Below are 12,837 nucleotides of genomic sequence, written 5' to 3' on the forward strand. Positions count from 1 at the left end.
GGAGAAGTTGTGGAATAACATATATTAATACAGTTTCACTCCTACTACACATGTATGAATAGAGGAGGCTCTGTACAGCCAGAACAGATAGTGTGTGGATGAATGAAATTAGCCGACAGCTCTTGCACAGGGGGAGGAGGAATGAGCTTTGTAAAAGCTTTTTTTTCTGGGCATAGTGCTGCCAGTAAAAATCTGAAGTCACACACACACACACACACACACACACACATCCGATTCATTAGACACTACAGCATGTAGCAGGGATATTAAAACCATTAACTGGAGCCTGAAAAAGAAGTCAGGGAGTGGACGGCAGAGAGGAAAAGAGTTGAAGTATAACAAACACGAGAATATAAAATCAGAGAGAGACTTAAGAGTGCAAGAGAAAACAAACCCTACAGGGCAGATTCCGTTTAATAGTTGTTCGGAGTATATAATAATATTTTCCTTGTATCAATGATAGGTTTTCTTGTGTTGGGGATAATCATGAGAAGCACAAAGACACGGTTGAGAACCGAGTGTTCAGGAAAGGACAGGCCTCATACGTGGAGTAACAATTAAAAGGCCACAGGCCTCCATTTTCCTTTTGTAACAATTAAAGGAGCATCCAGATGTGGTGTGTGTCTGATACAGAAGGATAGCCAATGACGTCAGCAGGCAGGAATGAAGGAGGCGGTTCAGAGAGAGTGTTAAGACCACATCTTATCTACTGGTGTATAGAAACACCTAGTTCTGACGTCAAATTCCCAGAAATTAAAAAAGGAGGGATCAAGTAAATGAGATTATGAATAAGCTACAAAGAAGGAGGAACAATATATATATATATATATATATATATATATATATATATATATATATGAGCAAGAATTTGTGAGCGGATGATTCAGTGTTCTCTTCCATGGAAGAAGCCCTCAGTTGTACTGTATTGTGTTTTATGGTCAGTAAACCTACTGTTGTTATTTGAATTGTTGAAAATATTCCAACTTTGTGGAGAACCTGAAGACTACTGGCCCCGCCGCAGGTTCCTTGGACCACGGCAGTATCAGCTGTAGCATTAGACATGTTTTTGTGACTGTAAGGTTGCTAGCTTGAGTCCACAGGTCATCGGAGGAAATCTGTGGAAAGGACAGTGAAAACCTCTTTGTATTTATGCAACCCACTTCACCTTTTAGGGGCTCTGTTTTCTCTGTTTTCCCCCTCCTGAAATGTATAGTACAGTGGGCCTAATTACCCAAATTAGCTTTTAAATTGAATTATAATTAGACCAAATTAGAATGGATCCTGAAAGTAAACAGATTATTAGCGGGGACATGAGTGGATATGTCCTCTCCTTCTTCGCCTATCAAGTACAGCAGCACATGTTGCTTTTAGGAGCGACATTGTGAAACAGTGATTATTTATACGAGACAGACTCAGCAACACATTATTAGTCAGCGTGATGCTAGTTGACAAGCTGTCCCTTGGAATCAGCTGTTGAAGTCACAGTTGATTGCATGACTGTTCAACAAACAAGAGAGACATGAGGGGAAGTAATGCTGATTAGTATTTTGATGCAGTCACATGCAGCACATATAGGATAGTTTAATACAGCTTGATGGACAATTAAGGACAAGACAATTTTCTCTGCAGTATGTGGGAGGTTGATACACACAACAACAGGAGACATGTAGTCGAACATTTAATCATATTTCCTTCCAACGTTTTCCCACATTTGTTTAATTTTTGCTACATCATTTTCCTATTACATTGACTCCTTGGATGCAGAAGCTTCCATCAGAGCTGCCCCATGTGACAACTTTATATCACTGCTTTAATCACGCTTAATTCTCCCTCTTATTGAGTAGTCCTGCAAACCTGAAGTCCATGGGAAAACAATCTCACCGCAAGGTCCTGTTAGTAGCTGTTCTGAGGCTTTTGATCACATGTTCTTCATCAGCAGATGGAGTTTGCACCGTTGTCTTGGAATTGCAGATGTTCAAATTTCCAGTTTTTTGTTTTTTAAACATTTATTTTTACAAGCACTTGAAGGTGTTCTCGTCCCTGATGGTACATTAGCTGATTCTTTGGTTAGATCTTCTTGCAGCACACGATAGATAGATAGATGGATGGATGGATGGATGGATGGATGGATGGATGGATGGATGGATGGATGGATGGATGGATGTATAGATGGATAGATGGATGGATGGATGGATGGATGGATAGATGGATAGATGGATGGATATATAGATGGATGGATAGATATATAGATGGATAGATGGATAGATGGATGGATAGATGGATAGATGGATGGATATATAGATGGATGGATAGATGGATGGATATATAGATGGATGGATGGATGGATGGATGGATGGATGGATAGATGGATAGATGGATGGATAGATAGATGGATAGATGGATGGATAGATATATAGATGGATAGATGGATGGATATATAGATGGATATATAGATAGATGGATGGATGGATGGATAGATGGATAGATGGATGGATATATAGATGGATGGATAGATATATAGATGGATAGATGGATAGATGGATGGATAGATGGATAGATGGATGGATATATAGATGGATGGATAGATAGATAGATGGATAGATGGATGGATAGATAGATGGATAGATGGATGGATGGATAGATAGATGGATAGATGGATGGATAGATATATAGATGGATGGATGGATGGATAGATGGATAGATGGATGGATGGATAGATAGATGGATAGATGGATGGATAGATATATAGATGGATGGATGGATGGATGGATGGATAGATGGATAGATGGATGGATGGATGGATAGATGGATGGATGGATACTTTATTCATCCAGAGGGAAATTTAGGAACGCAATATTAATAAACATCACATTATATACAGAGTGACAGGCCTGACACATCGTTGAAATGGTCTTTCAGTTGGGTCACCTGCTGGAGATCATGCTGCCACCATTTTGAGGTGCGTGCGTGTACTGTGATGTTTGTTAATGCCGTTTGTCCCTTTGGAAGATCTGATTGATCAAAACGTTAAACACAGTAAACAAAGAGACATTGTGGGAGAACAGGACTCAATAGCGTCTCCGTTTGGCTCAGTGCTGCTGGATGTACATACTTGTTTCTCTACGTGTAAGCTGAGGTACAAAGGGTACAGTTCAGCATCAACATGACATGACAAACTACATGCTGTCATGGTACAGTAGGGAGCTTTGGACAAAGGCATTACTTAAAGGGCATACTGCATAATGTGAGGTTGTGTAGTCCGAGTGAGTATATTCACATAAACTCTTCAGTCAGTGCTGTGGTGTAATCTTTCTTCAGCTTGTAACTGCAGACACTATGAATCCTTCTCCCTCTCTCTCTCACTGTAATGGTGCTATGCAGCATCAGCCTCTTCAGGCCATTTCCTCTTGTTAGAATTAGAGAAGTTGAGGCTTTTATAATCCAGGAAGTTAGTCTGTTAATGATTATCTTGTTGTTGTTTGTTGGTACTTTTTAACTAATGTATATCAGAGGATAATCTGTGTTATTTTCTTCCTTACAGAAACGCCACAATGCTGACGGTGTTGTCAACAAAAAGGAATGTCAAGGTATTGAAAACCATTTATTTTTCAGGTTTTTAAACAAATAAGCCAGTGTTTTGTTGGGTTTTACTAGAAAACATGGCTCTTATTTTCTTTGTCCTCTTTTTCTCTGGCTGTAACTTCCTCTCTCTCTCATTTCTCTCCACAGTTCTGAGGAATGGTGCCTGGGAGATTGTGCACTGGGAGAAGGTATTTACCCACAATGTGTCACTAATGGTCAATTTCACCAGCTCACATGTTTTTCATTTATTGCAGATTTGCCATCTCGTGTGCTGTTGTCAATTGGAGAAACTCACACACATACCGTATACACACATGTGCACACACACCCCCCCTGACCGCTCTAGTTTCCAGCCACTAAGTAATCCGGCGTCATTAGAAGGTGTTGCTGCAGGACAAAGACGAGCTTCCTCTAACCCCTCATAATGGAACTATTTTATTACTGTGGCTGCAACAATTTCCCTAAAAGCTGAAAAGAAACACCAAGCAGTACAGAAATGAGATTTGAATTGTTAGTATAGCCTCATCCATTAGAGGGCACGTTCAGCATGTAGCAGCGCATTACAACAGGAATCTTTCTTCCTGCTCTCGGGGGTATGCAGATTATTTCTTGACGGGCAAGAAATAATATTACATTTAATACATGTAAATACCAAGTATTTGTTGATTTGTTGACTAAATTAACAGCAGGAGATGTAGTGTCTGTGTAAACATCTTTCCATCTCCACTCCTAGCCTATTATTATTACAGCAACAGAAATGTGATATACAAACATGAATAAAAACATAGAATGTGAAAGCTACATCACATATTTAAGACAAGCCAACAGCAAGGTAAAATAAAAAATATATATATGTGGCCGTGCATGATTAATGCTGAAGGACGGGGTTTAGGAGGTACAGGTTATGTGAGGTGATGATAGCACACGGTTTCTGTAACTAACAAAAATATTAAATGTTCTCCTTGCGTTAACTTGGTTCATGCGAGGAGAAAATCACTGTGTGTCTTACTGCTATGGGAATGTCCCGTCCCTTTTCTGTACACAGAAATCCTCTCTAAAAAGGCTAGCTTTAAATAATTGATGCGTTTTACATCTTCATCATGCATATTGTAAAAGCGTCTTCTCTCCCAAATTTCTGTTTGGTCTCCAAGTTCCTTTAATAAAGCTCTTTCAGGAGAGTTTGAACGAGGCCAACATGATCATAAATATCTAGATCTGGGGAACACAATTGTTTTGTTACCATTATGTATTTTATGTAATCTTATTTTTTCAGCTGTAATAGATTAATTTTACTGTAGAAAACAAAAAGTTTGGGTTTTTCTAATTTACCCGTTTTCTCTTGAAATGTCCCGTCGTTATTTGAGTGACATTATGACATGATTTGCCCGATGTTATTGCTGCCATTGATCGTAAAATACAGCAGACATTCTGTACAGCCATGATGAGCTTGTTGTTTCTGAAATGCATGAACGTCAAATGTTGATAACTACAATGTTTCGCTGAATGATTGAATATGCTGAGTGGTTGAACCTGTTCTGCAAAGTTCAGCAGTAATAGAAAGAAGACTGCAGCTGTTTCTGTACTATGATCACTGCTTTAATGTACTTACCTTTCCTACTCAACTGTGCGTTTTTGCTCCTGATGTAGAACTCATGTATGCTGTTTTATAGGCAGTGCACAGCAGTAACCAGTTTATTTTCACAGGTTGAAGTGGGCGATATCTTTAGAGTAAATGGCAGTGATTTCGTTCCCGCGGATGCTGCCATTTTGTCGTCATAGGAGTTCACACCTGCTGCCAAACTGTGGGGGAACTTCTCCCTTCTTTTCTTCTTCTCTCCCTAAAGAAGTGATGGTTAGACAACACATCGGGCCGATACCGTCAACGCGACTTAAAATCCTGCATTTGAATTTAACTTGAATTTAAATGATGTTCAGTGAGCTACAACTTTTTGAGTGGCTGTGAAGCTTTTTGTATCTCGATGTGACAACCATCAGTTCTCTAGGTGGGACAGTGGTAATGGGATGTCATGTCAACATTAACCTTCCTCCTTTACCTTTTCAAAAAACATTGCTATAGAGCTTTCATCGATCCTGTAACACTTTAAAACCTCTCTGAACACACAGGACTGATCATTGTGCTCTTCTCCTCTCTCTCTCTCTCCCCTTATGTGTTTTCTGTTTGTCTGTCTGTCTTTTCTTTCTGTTCATCCTCTCCATCCCTCCCTTTCTCTTTTCTCGTCCTCGCCTCTCCTGCCCCTCTCTGCGAACAACTGCCACCCCTCCTCTCTCTCGCCCCCTGCTGGTGCGTGGTTGGTAACATCAGGTGGCTGTTGGGGAAGTAGTCAGATCTTCAAATGGGGATCACCTCCCGGCAGACCTCGTCATACTGTCATCCAGGTCAGGAAACCACCAACAATACAGCGATGGGAGAGGTGGAGTCTGTGTGTACCGAGTGTGACGAGACATTTTAGCTCTTCTCTCACTCAAATGAGAAATCGTTTATTTTACACACTCGAGGAAGGAAAGGGCCTGTGATTATTCTGGCAACAACCAGATATTGTCACAGTGCCACAGTCAATGAAACCGTCCTTTTTATCCTACACTGTGGTTTGGCAGCCGCACTATTACTCGCTTATACAGTCATTTTATTATGTTGTATTTTGTTTCACACTATAACTTGTACAGTAGACCCTTTTCAGTGTTTGGCTGGAACTGCTCGGATGAATGGCGTCTAGTATCACAGCGCAGGAGCACATGCTCCTTCTTTGCCATCTTTTTTTATTGATTCCCCACATTCTTGCCCTTTGCACGGCTTGTACTGCAACATTTTAATCCAATGTGACAGTTTGCATGCAGTCACTTTCCAAGATGTAAAGTTGAAAAGCATCTTGGAATTTTAATTTGTGCTAAGGTGTTACTGCCAACAGACCAGGCTTTAAGTGTAGTTCAGTATTTCATAATCAGCATTAAAGCAGGATTTGGCTGTTTTATGAATAGCGCCACATTTTAGAATTCACTTCCTGGTCATCGCAGCAGACGTCTGCTCATTTCCATGAAACAAAGCTCTCACTTGATGGCTAATAGCAGCTGAGTCCAAACCTCGTTGATTGTGGACTGGCTTCAGTGTCCAGATCTCATTTTGCTTCCACCCCCCCAGTGTGTGTGTTTGGACCAGACTTCGGTATGAATAAATCACTCTATGAAAAGAGAAGCTAACCGGCGACCCAACACACCTTAAGCACCGGCATGCTCTCACCCGCTGTCCCTGTGCCCAGAGTCTGTCAGAGGCCCATTTGTCTGCTCTGTTTGTTGTGCTCGGCATGCCTGCTCGCTCATATATCCCTAAACTGCCGTTTTCTCCCTCTCCATTCCCTAAACGGTGTATTTCAGACAGTTCAACAAAAACAAAGATGTTACGTCTGTCTTAAGGATATTTAGTGTACATTAAGTGGGTAACTACCTTTTTAGTTTAATGTTCCTGAGTGGCCTTCAGGCTTACATGCGGCAGCTTTGTTTGCAGTAATCTAGTCTTATATAAATGTTCTGCTGTTAGACCCTTTTGTTAATATCAGATTTAGTTTATAACTAATTGAAATTTATATTGAAAGTGAGAAGTTATTAGTGGTAAATCCTCAGTACCCTTTTGCTTATTGATATACAATATTATATAGATGAACATCTTATAAGCTAACGATCAGCTGAGGTTAGATACACTGTAATATATGAATGAATCGCAGCCGTCCTCTTGTATTACTACTCAAAGTGTCTATTTGCTCTCCTTCCTCTACAGTGAACCACAGGGTATGTGCTACATTGAAACATCTAACTTGGATGGAGAAACAAACCTTAAAATCAGACAGGTGATTGTTTTTGGTTTAGTTACTGTCCATACAATGAAAACCAAGAGGAATCTTCTGTTTAGTTTGGAACAGACAATGAGGGGGAAATAAAAACCCTGCTGTAATGACATCCACAGGGTCTCCAAGTGACCTCAGACATAAGGGACATCGACAGCCTGATGCGTCTCTCAGGGCGGATGGAGTGTGAGAGCCCAAACCGCCATCTGTACGAGTTTGTTGGGAACCTCCGCCTGGAAGGACACAGGTGGGCTCGGTTGCAGAGCTCCATGCCCCCTCTTACCAACTCAATAAGCCATTAGCCAGGAGCAGAGCCAGAATCTGTGCTTTATGAGGTTTTAGGGATTATTTAATAGTTCTGCTAAATAAATAATAGCACCTGCCTCAGTTGAATTTAATTTGATATTTGTTTGGAGGGTTTTCTATTGTACAGAAAATACATTTTATGCTTTATGCCTGCTTTTATGACATGAAGGCTCGATTCTAGGAGTTTAGCACAAAACTCTCCTGAATATGTTTTGTTACCAGGAGCTTTTCTTCTCTCCATTATTTAGTTTTACCAGCATACAACTTGCTGATTGAATGATTTACGGTGATATTTAGAAGGATTGTAGTGTTGCACATGTTTTAGTATCAGAATAAGATAATGGATCGTTTAATGTGTCAACCAAATTGTTAACATTTTTTATTTTACTTTTTACCAACCTCCCTTGTTAGCCTGTTATTCTGTAGGGAAAGTATGAAACTTTTACTCATGGTGATGTTTCTTACTACAGTACAATACCACTGGGTCCAGACCAGATCTTACTGAGAGGAGCGCAGCTGAGGAACACTCAGTGGGTGCATGGTGTGGTGGTCTACACCGGGCACGACACCAAGCTCATGCAGGTAAAGCATATTGAAAATAAGTTAACGTAAGAAGAAACTCATTCTGGTGAACTGGTGCATAGTTAATGTTGTTCTTTATTTTTCATTTTCTAAGCAACCAAACAAGTAGCATACAAACATATCCGACTGCACGTCACGTCATGACGCCTTATTCTGTTTTTATACTGAGTTTTAATCTTCATACATTTCATGCTCCTAAGCAGCTTGTTACGAAGGTGTACTTACCCCGAACATGTTTTATCTCGCCGTTGTTTTCAGAGCAGATGTAAAGAACATCACCTTTTTGTTTTTCTGCTACCCAGAATTCCACTCGGCCTCCTCTGAAGCTGTCCAACGTGGAGCGTATCACCAACTTTCAGATCCTGGTGCTGTTTGGCTGCCTGCTGGCCATCTCTCTGGTCTGCTCCATTGGCCAAACCATCTGGAAGTACCAGTACGGCAATGATGCCTGGTACATGGATCTCAACTGTAAGAGTCCCAACAGCCCACGCTGCACCTCTTATTCCACATATTTTGTCTCACTTGTCCATATCAGCTTATTTCTTTGTCATTTTAAGTTCCTAAATGCTGGTATGTGTTGTGTCGTTTTTATGTTGCCTCAGTTAAACAATGTTTCGCATTACAAGTGAAATATGTGGCAATGTGGGAATAAGTGAATTCCCTGTTAACTGAGAAAAGACAGCTGTGACATGCATAGATGTGTTGTGAATGAGTTTGAGTGAAAAAAGAAATGGTTGAATATCACTGCGCTGCTGTACTTTTTTGTTCCTTTCTAATGTTCTGTTTGATTTTGTTGTTTTCTTTGTTGTCGTTTTTTTAACAGCTCCAGGTAACAACCATTTAAAAGCCTTGGCCATCCGTGAATGACCCTCCCTTACTAACCCCTTACTGAAGCTCTGCCTTTGCTAAGCAAATGAAGCCCCCTACCCTCGCCCCCTATATGGTTGCCCTACTTTGTATGGGCCCATGCCATGGACAAGCACATACCAGGGATCCAACAATAGGTTTTTCCCCTCCAGCTCTCTTATACCTTCGTCTAGTTATTTTCAGTGCCTGATGCAAACAGTGTCTCACTTTTCCTCCATTTTTTTGTGCCACGTTAAACACTTTGCAGTTCCCAAGCTTCAGACCCTCATCTTATTCCCCCCCCCCCCCCCCCCCCCCCCACACCTCAATTTACTACAAATGAATAGCTTTTACTTTGACTGCCAGGGAGATGAGGTTGTACTCAGGAAGCTTTTCATAGCAGGAGGCTTAAACGTGTTTATTGCTCGGAACACAACATGTGGTGCAACCCAAGGGGCAGGAGATGAAATTTTCTAAATGCCTCTGCCGCTTTTTATTTATTTATTTAGTTTTATATTCAGAGTTTTCAAAGGACAAACAGAGAGGGGAGGGGGAGAGGTGCAAACCTATTTAGGTTTTACATGTATTCTCAAAGCATTATATACAATTTCTTAAGCTACTATTACAGACATTAACACAAAACATATGGGCTGCTCGACTTCTGTGGAAGTTGGTCTGTTGTGATGAAGCTCTGAACCGGGTATGCAAAGTGATTATCGTGACGCTCTGGCCATTATTCTGTACCCTGATAGGCCTGTGTAGGAGAGGTTGTGCCCTGGTCAATTTAAGCTTGCACTACGACTTACACTGTCCCTTTTTTTTTTTTTGCATTGGCTTCTATTGGTTTTGTAAGGGGTTTTAACATTGTCCTCAGTGGCATTAAAACCCACATCTAAAAGACCCCATATCACACTGATGAGGGGAGTGTAAGTCATAAGGCAGGCGTCCATCTTGAGACTGATTGTACTTCCATAAGGAGTTGTTGAGACTCTGTCCAGTGCATATTATCCAACCAGTGACAAAAGAGAGAGGTGGGGAGATTGTCAATTCTTAAACATCCCATGACTTACATCGATACATTTTCCTAAATTGTGATAATTTCACTCACGTACCAACATTTGGAAGTTAAATGCAGACAGGAACAGAAGAGTCAATGTTAGCCCGCTACACGTCACACAGGCTTGTAAGTCACAGAGGCCTGCGATTATGCATGCCTCGGGAGTAATTCATTTGACTTTGACCCGCTGCAGAGTGCTGACACAGGTCATCCCCGGCATTAAGCCTATATACATTGTGACAACTTAACTTTATGCAGATTGAGAGCAAAAATGATGAATGGTCATTTGTTATGCATTCGTGCCACCTGCTACAGTTTACTCGGTCAGTTTTTCTATGTAGTTGTGCATTTTATCACCATATCATTGACTTTATGCTGACTATCTCCTTTCTAGTAAACTGCTGATGTCTTAACTGACGGCATGGTAAAGTTTTCTTTTGGCGAGGAGGTGTGGTCTTCTCACTGTAATGTACATGTGCCACACCAAATTCACTCAGAATAATGAAACCCCAACAATGTACAGTCCAACTACTGTGAATTAATTCTGACACAATATTTCCCACGTTGGTTAGAAAACCCTCTATTCATTTTGCTCTTGCATTACAGTGACATATTTTGAAAAGAAGACATCAGGTGCACTTTTGCACTTGTGTGACTTGTGCATGTCCTGGTTTGCTTTGGTTTGATTTGTATTTCTTTTAATGACTCTCTACTGATCCAACACAGTATCCCTGTCTCATCTGATAGCAGAACTCTTGCTTAACATCACGTAACAAGCTGGCAACTAGAAATGAGTGACAGGAGGTGATGTAGTGATCATCATTAACACCCAAACTTTTTTGCTGGCATAATCCACCCCCTCTTTTCCACTCCTTGTTGGTTGAGAATGTGCTATGGACTGAATCTCCCTCCTTTGTCTTGAGAGCATCCAATACGTTTGTCTTCCTCCCCACTTCTGAACAAGTACTCCCTCCTATGTGTGTCGTTGTACCAGTAGCAGTAGCTTCCATTCTCCCATCCAGTTTTTTGTTTTGCAATCGTTCTGTCATGGGGAAGGGCTGTCCCTCTCAACCACATTGCTAAGATCAAGGCTTGGGTTGAGGAAGGTAACATTTGCACCTCCTGCAAGCTGAGGAAAGGTAAATCACATCCCTCCTGTTTTCATGTTTGGTGTCAGTGGGGTTACATGTTGATCATTGCCAATTGTTTGGGGCTTTGGGGGGGACCAGCATCATTTCGCATAGTGCTTTGTGGAATTCATTGCCTGGATCATGCTGGATGCCAAGGCTGCTGCTGTGACACTAATGACATTTGAGATACTTCAGTCCCTGTTCGCTACTTTGAATCTTTGGGACATTAAATTGGACTGTTAATCGGTTGAGTCGTAAGAGGATGAGGTTGGGTGGAAGAAATGGCTAATTCCAGCTAATGCATGACGTTCGCCCAAAACATTCTCTGGATTGGGATAATGTTGATCATTGGCTGGAAGTAGCTTTGGGCATTTTCATTTAACTAACTGATATTAATGAACCAGCTCTGATGAGTCTCCCGTGTATCACTTCCCTCTGTCCAAAACTCGTCCTCTGATAGATGGCGGGGCGGCTAACTTTGGCCTCAACTTCCTCACCTTCATCATCCTGTTCAACAACCTGATTCCCATCAGTCTCCTGGTCACGCTGGAAGTTATCAAGTTCATCCAAGCCTTTTTCATCAACTGGGTGAGTTGAAGTTTATCTGAACTAAGCTAACTGATCGATGCGCTGACTTAAGTGCCTCCATGTTTACATGCATGAAAACATGGAGGCATGCATTTAAAAGTTATTTTGGTAAGCATCATGAAGCACTCTGAAACCTGACTGACGTGACACATTTGAGTGAGCACCTAGAATATTTTTGCGCTTATATCTTTCGCAACTAGGTCAGCCCCACCAAATATCTCAGATGAGGAAACGTACTGGTTTTTTTTGTGTTTTTACCCGAAGTTATTCTGGGCCCCTCTTTTATTCATTACATTTTAGATGAAAATCCTGGCAAAGAATTTTTTTGCAACATTTAGGGCAGTTCTCAGTTGGCCTCTCTTCACGCAGTTGGTTCAGTATTTTCTGGAGGGGGGAAAAAAGACCGAGGGGACTTTTTTTTGGTTTTTACTTCCACTGCTGCTGTGAAGTTTAACTTCACTAAAGAAACGACATTATAAACGAAAGTTCTTTGCGTTTTGGTTTCAGGACACCGACATGCTCTACGAGCCCACCAACACCCCCGCCATGGCTCGCACCTCTAACCTGAACGAAGAACTAGGCCAGGTAAACTACGCCGTTCATATAATACTTTATATTATGCTAATGCTTACTTAAAAGATAAATATCTGCTTTTCAATAAAACATATGCACATGAGGTGTTGTTCCGTTTTTCTACCCGTTCAGGTGAAATACATTTTCTCTGATAAGACGGGGACCCTGACCTGCAACGTGATGCAGTTCAAGAAGTGCACCATCGCTGGTGTTGCCTATGGGTACGTTCCGCTTCCCTCTTTCTTTTTGATTTCCCCTGCCCCCCCCCCCCCCCCCCCCTCCCTCCCCCTTTGCATCCTCTACCGTTTCCTCCCCC

At 41.3% G+C, this 12,837-nt stretch overlaps 1 protein-coding gene across 6 annotated transcripts in view; it reads left to right on the plus strand.

Annotated features, from left to right (window-relative positions):
• atp8a1 (ATPase phospholipid transporting 8A1) overlaps positions 1 to 12,837 on the plus strand; it is a 100,398-nt gene that overhangs the window by 27,665 nt on the left and 59,896 nt on the right. For 4 of the 6 annotated variants that reach the window (XM_029441495.1, XM_029441498.1, XM_029441500.1 and 1 more), the window contains 11 exons: positions 3,542 to 3,587; positions 3,730 to 3,770; positions 5,906 to 5,979; positions 7,373 to 7,442; positions 7,559 to 7,686; positions 8,216 to 8,327; positions 8,630 to 8,795; positions 9,151 to 9,156; positions 11,821 to 11,948; positions 12,456 to 12,533; positions 12,654 to 12,742. In XM_029441495.1, the coding sequence (XP_029297355.1) occupies positions 3,542 to 3,587; positions 3,730 to 3,770; positions 5,906 to 5,979; positions 7,373 to 7,442; positions 7,559 to 7,686; positions 8,216 to 8,327; positions 8,630 to 8,795; positions 9,151 to 9,156; positions 11,821 to 11,948; positions 12,456 to 12,533; positions 12,654 to 12,742 (938 nt within the window). The remainder of the gene's footprint in view (positions 1 to 3,541; positions 3,588 to 3,729; positions 3,771 to 5,905; positions 5,980 to 7,372; positions 7,443 to 7,558; positions 7,687 to 8,215; positions 8,328 to 8,629; positions 8,796 to 9,150; positions 9,157 to 11,820; positions 11,949 to 12,455; positions 12,534 to 12,653; positions 12,743 to 12,837) is intronic. The other 2 variants (XM_029441497.1, XM_029441499.1) reach the window with 1 other exon arrangement.

The sequence above is a fragment of the Cottoperca gobio genome, chromosome 10 (genome assembly GCF_900634415.1).
Source record: "Cottoperca gobio chromosome 10, fCotGob3.1, whole genome shotgun sequence".
Taxonomy (NCBI): domain Eukaryota; kingdom Metazoa; phylum Chordata; class Actinopteri; order Perciformes; family Bovichtidae; genus Cottoperca; species Cottoperca gobio.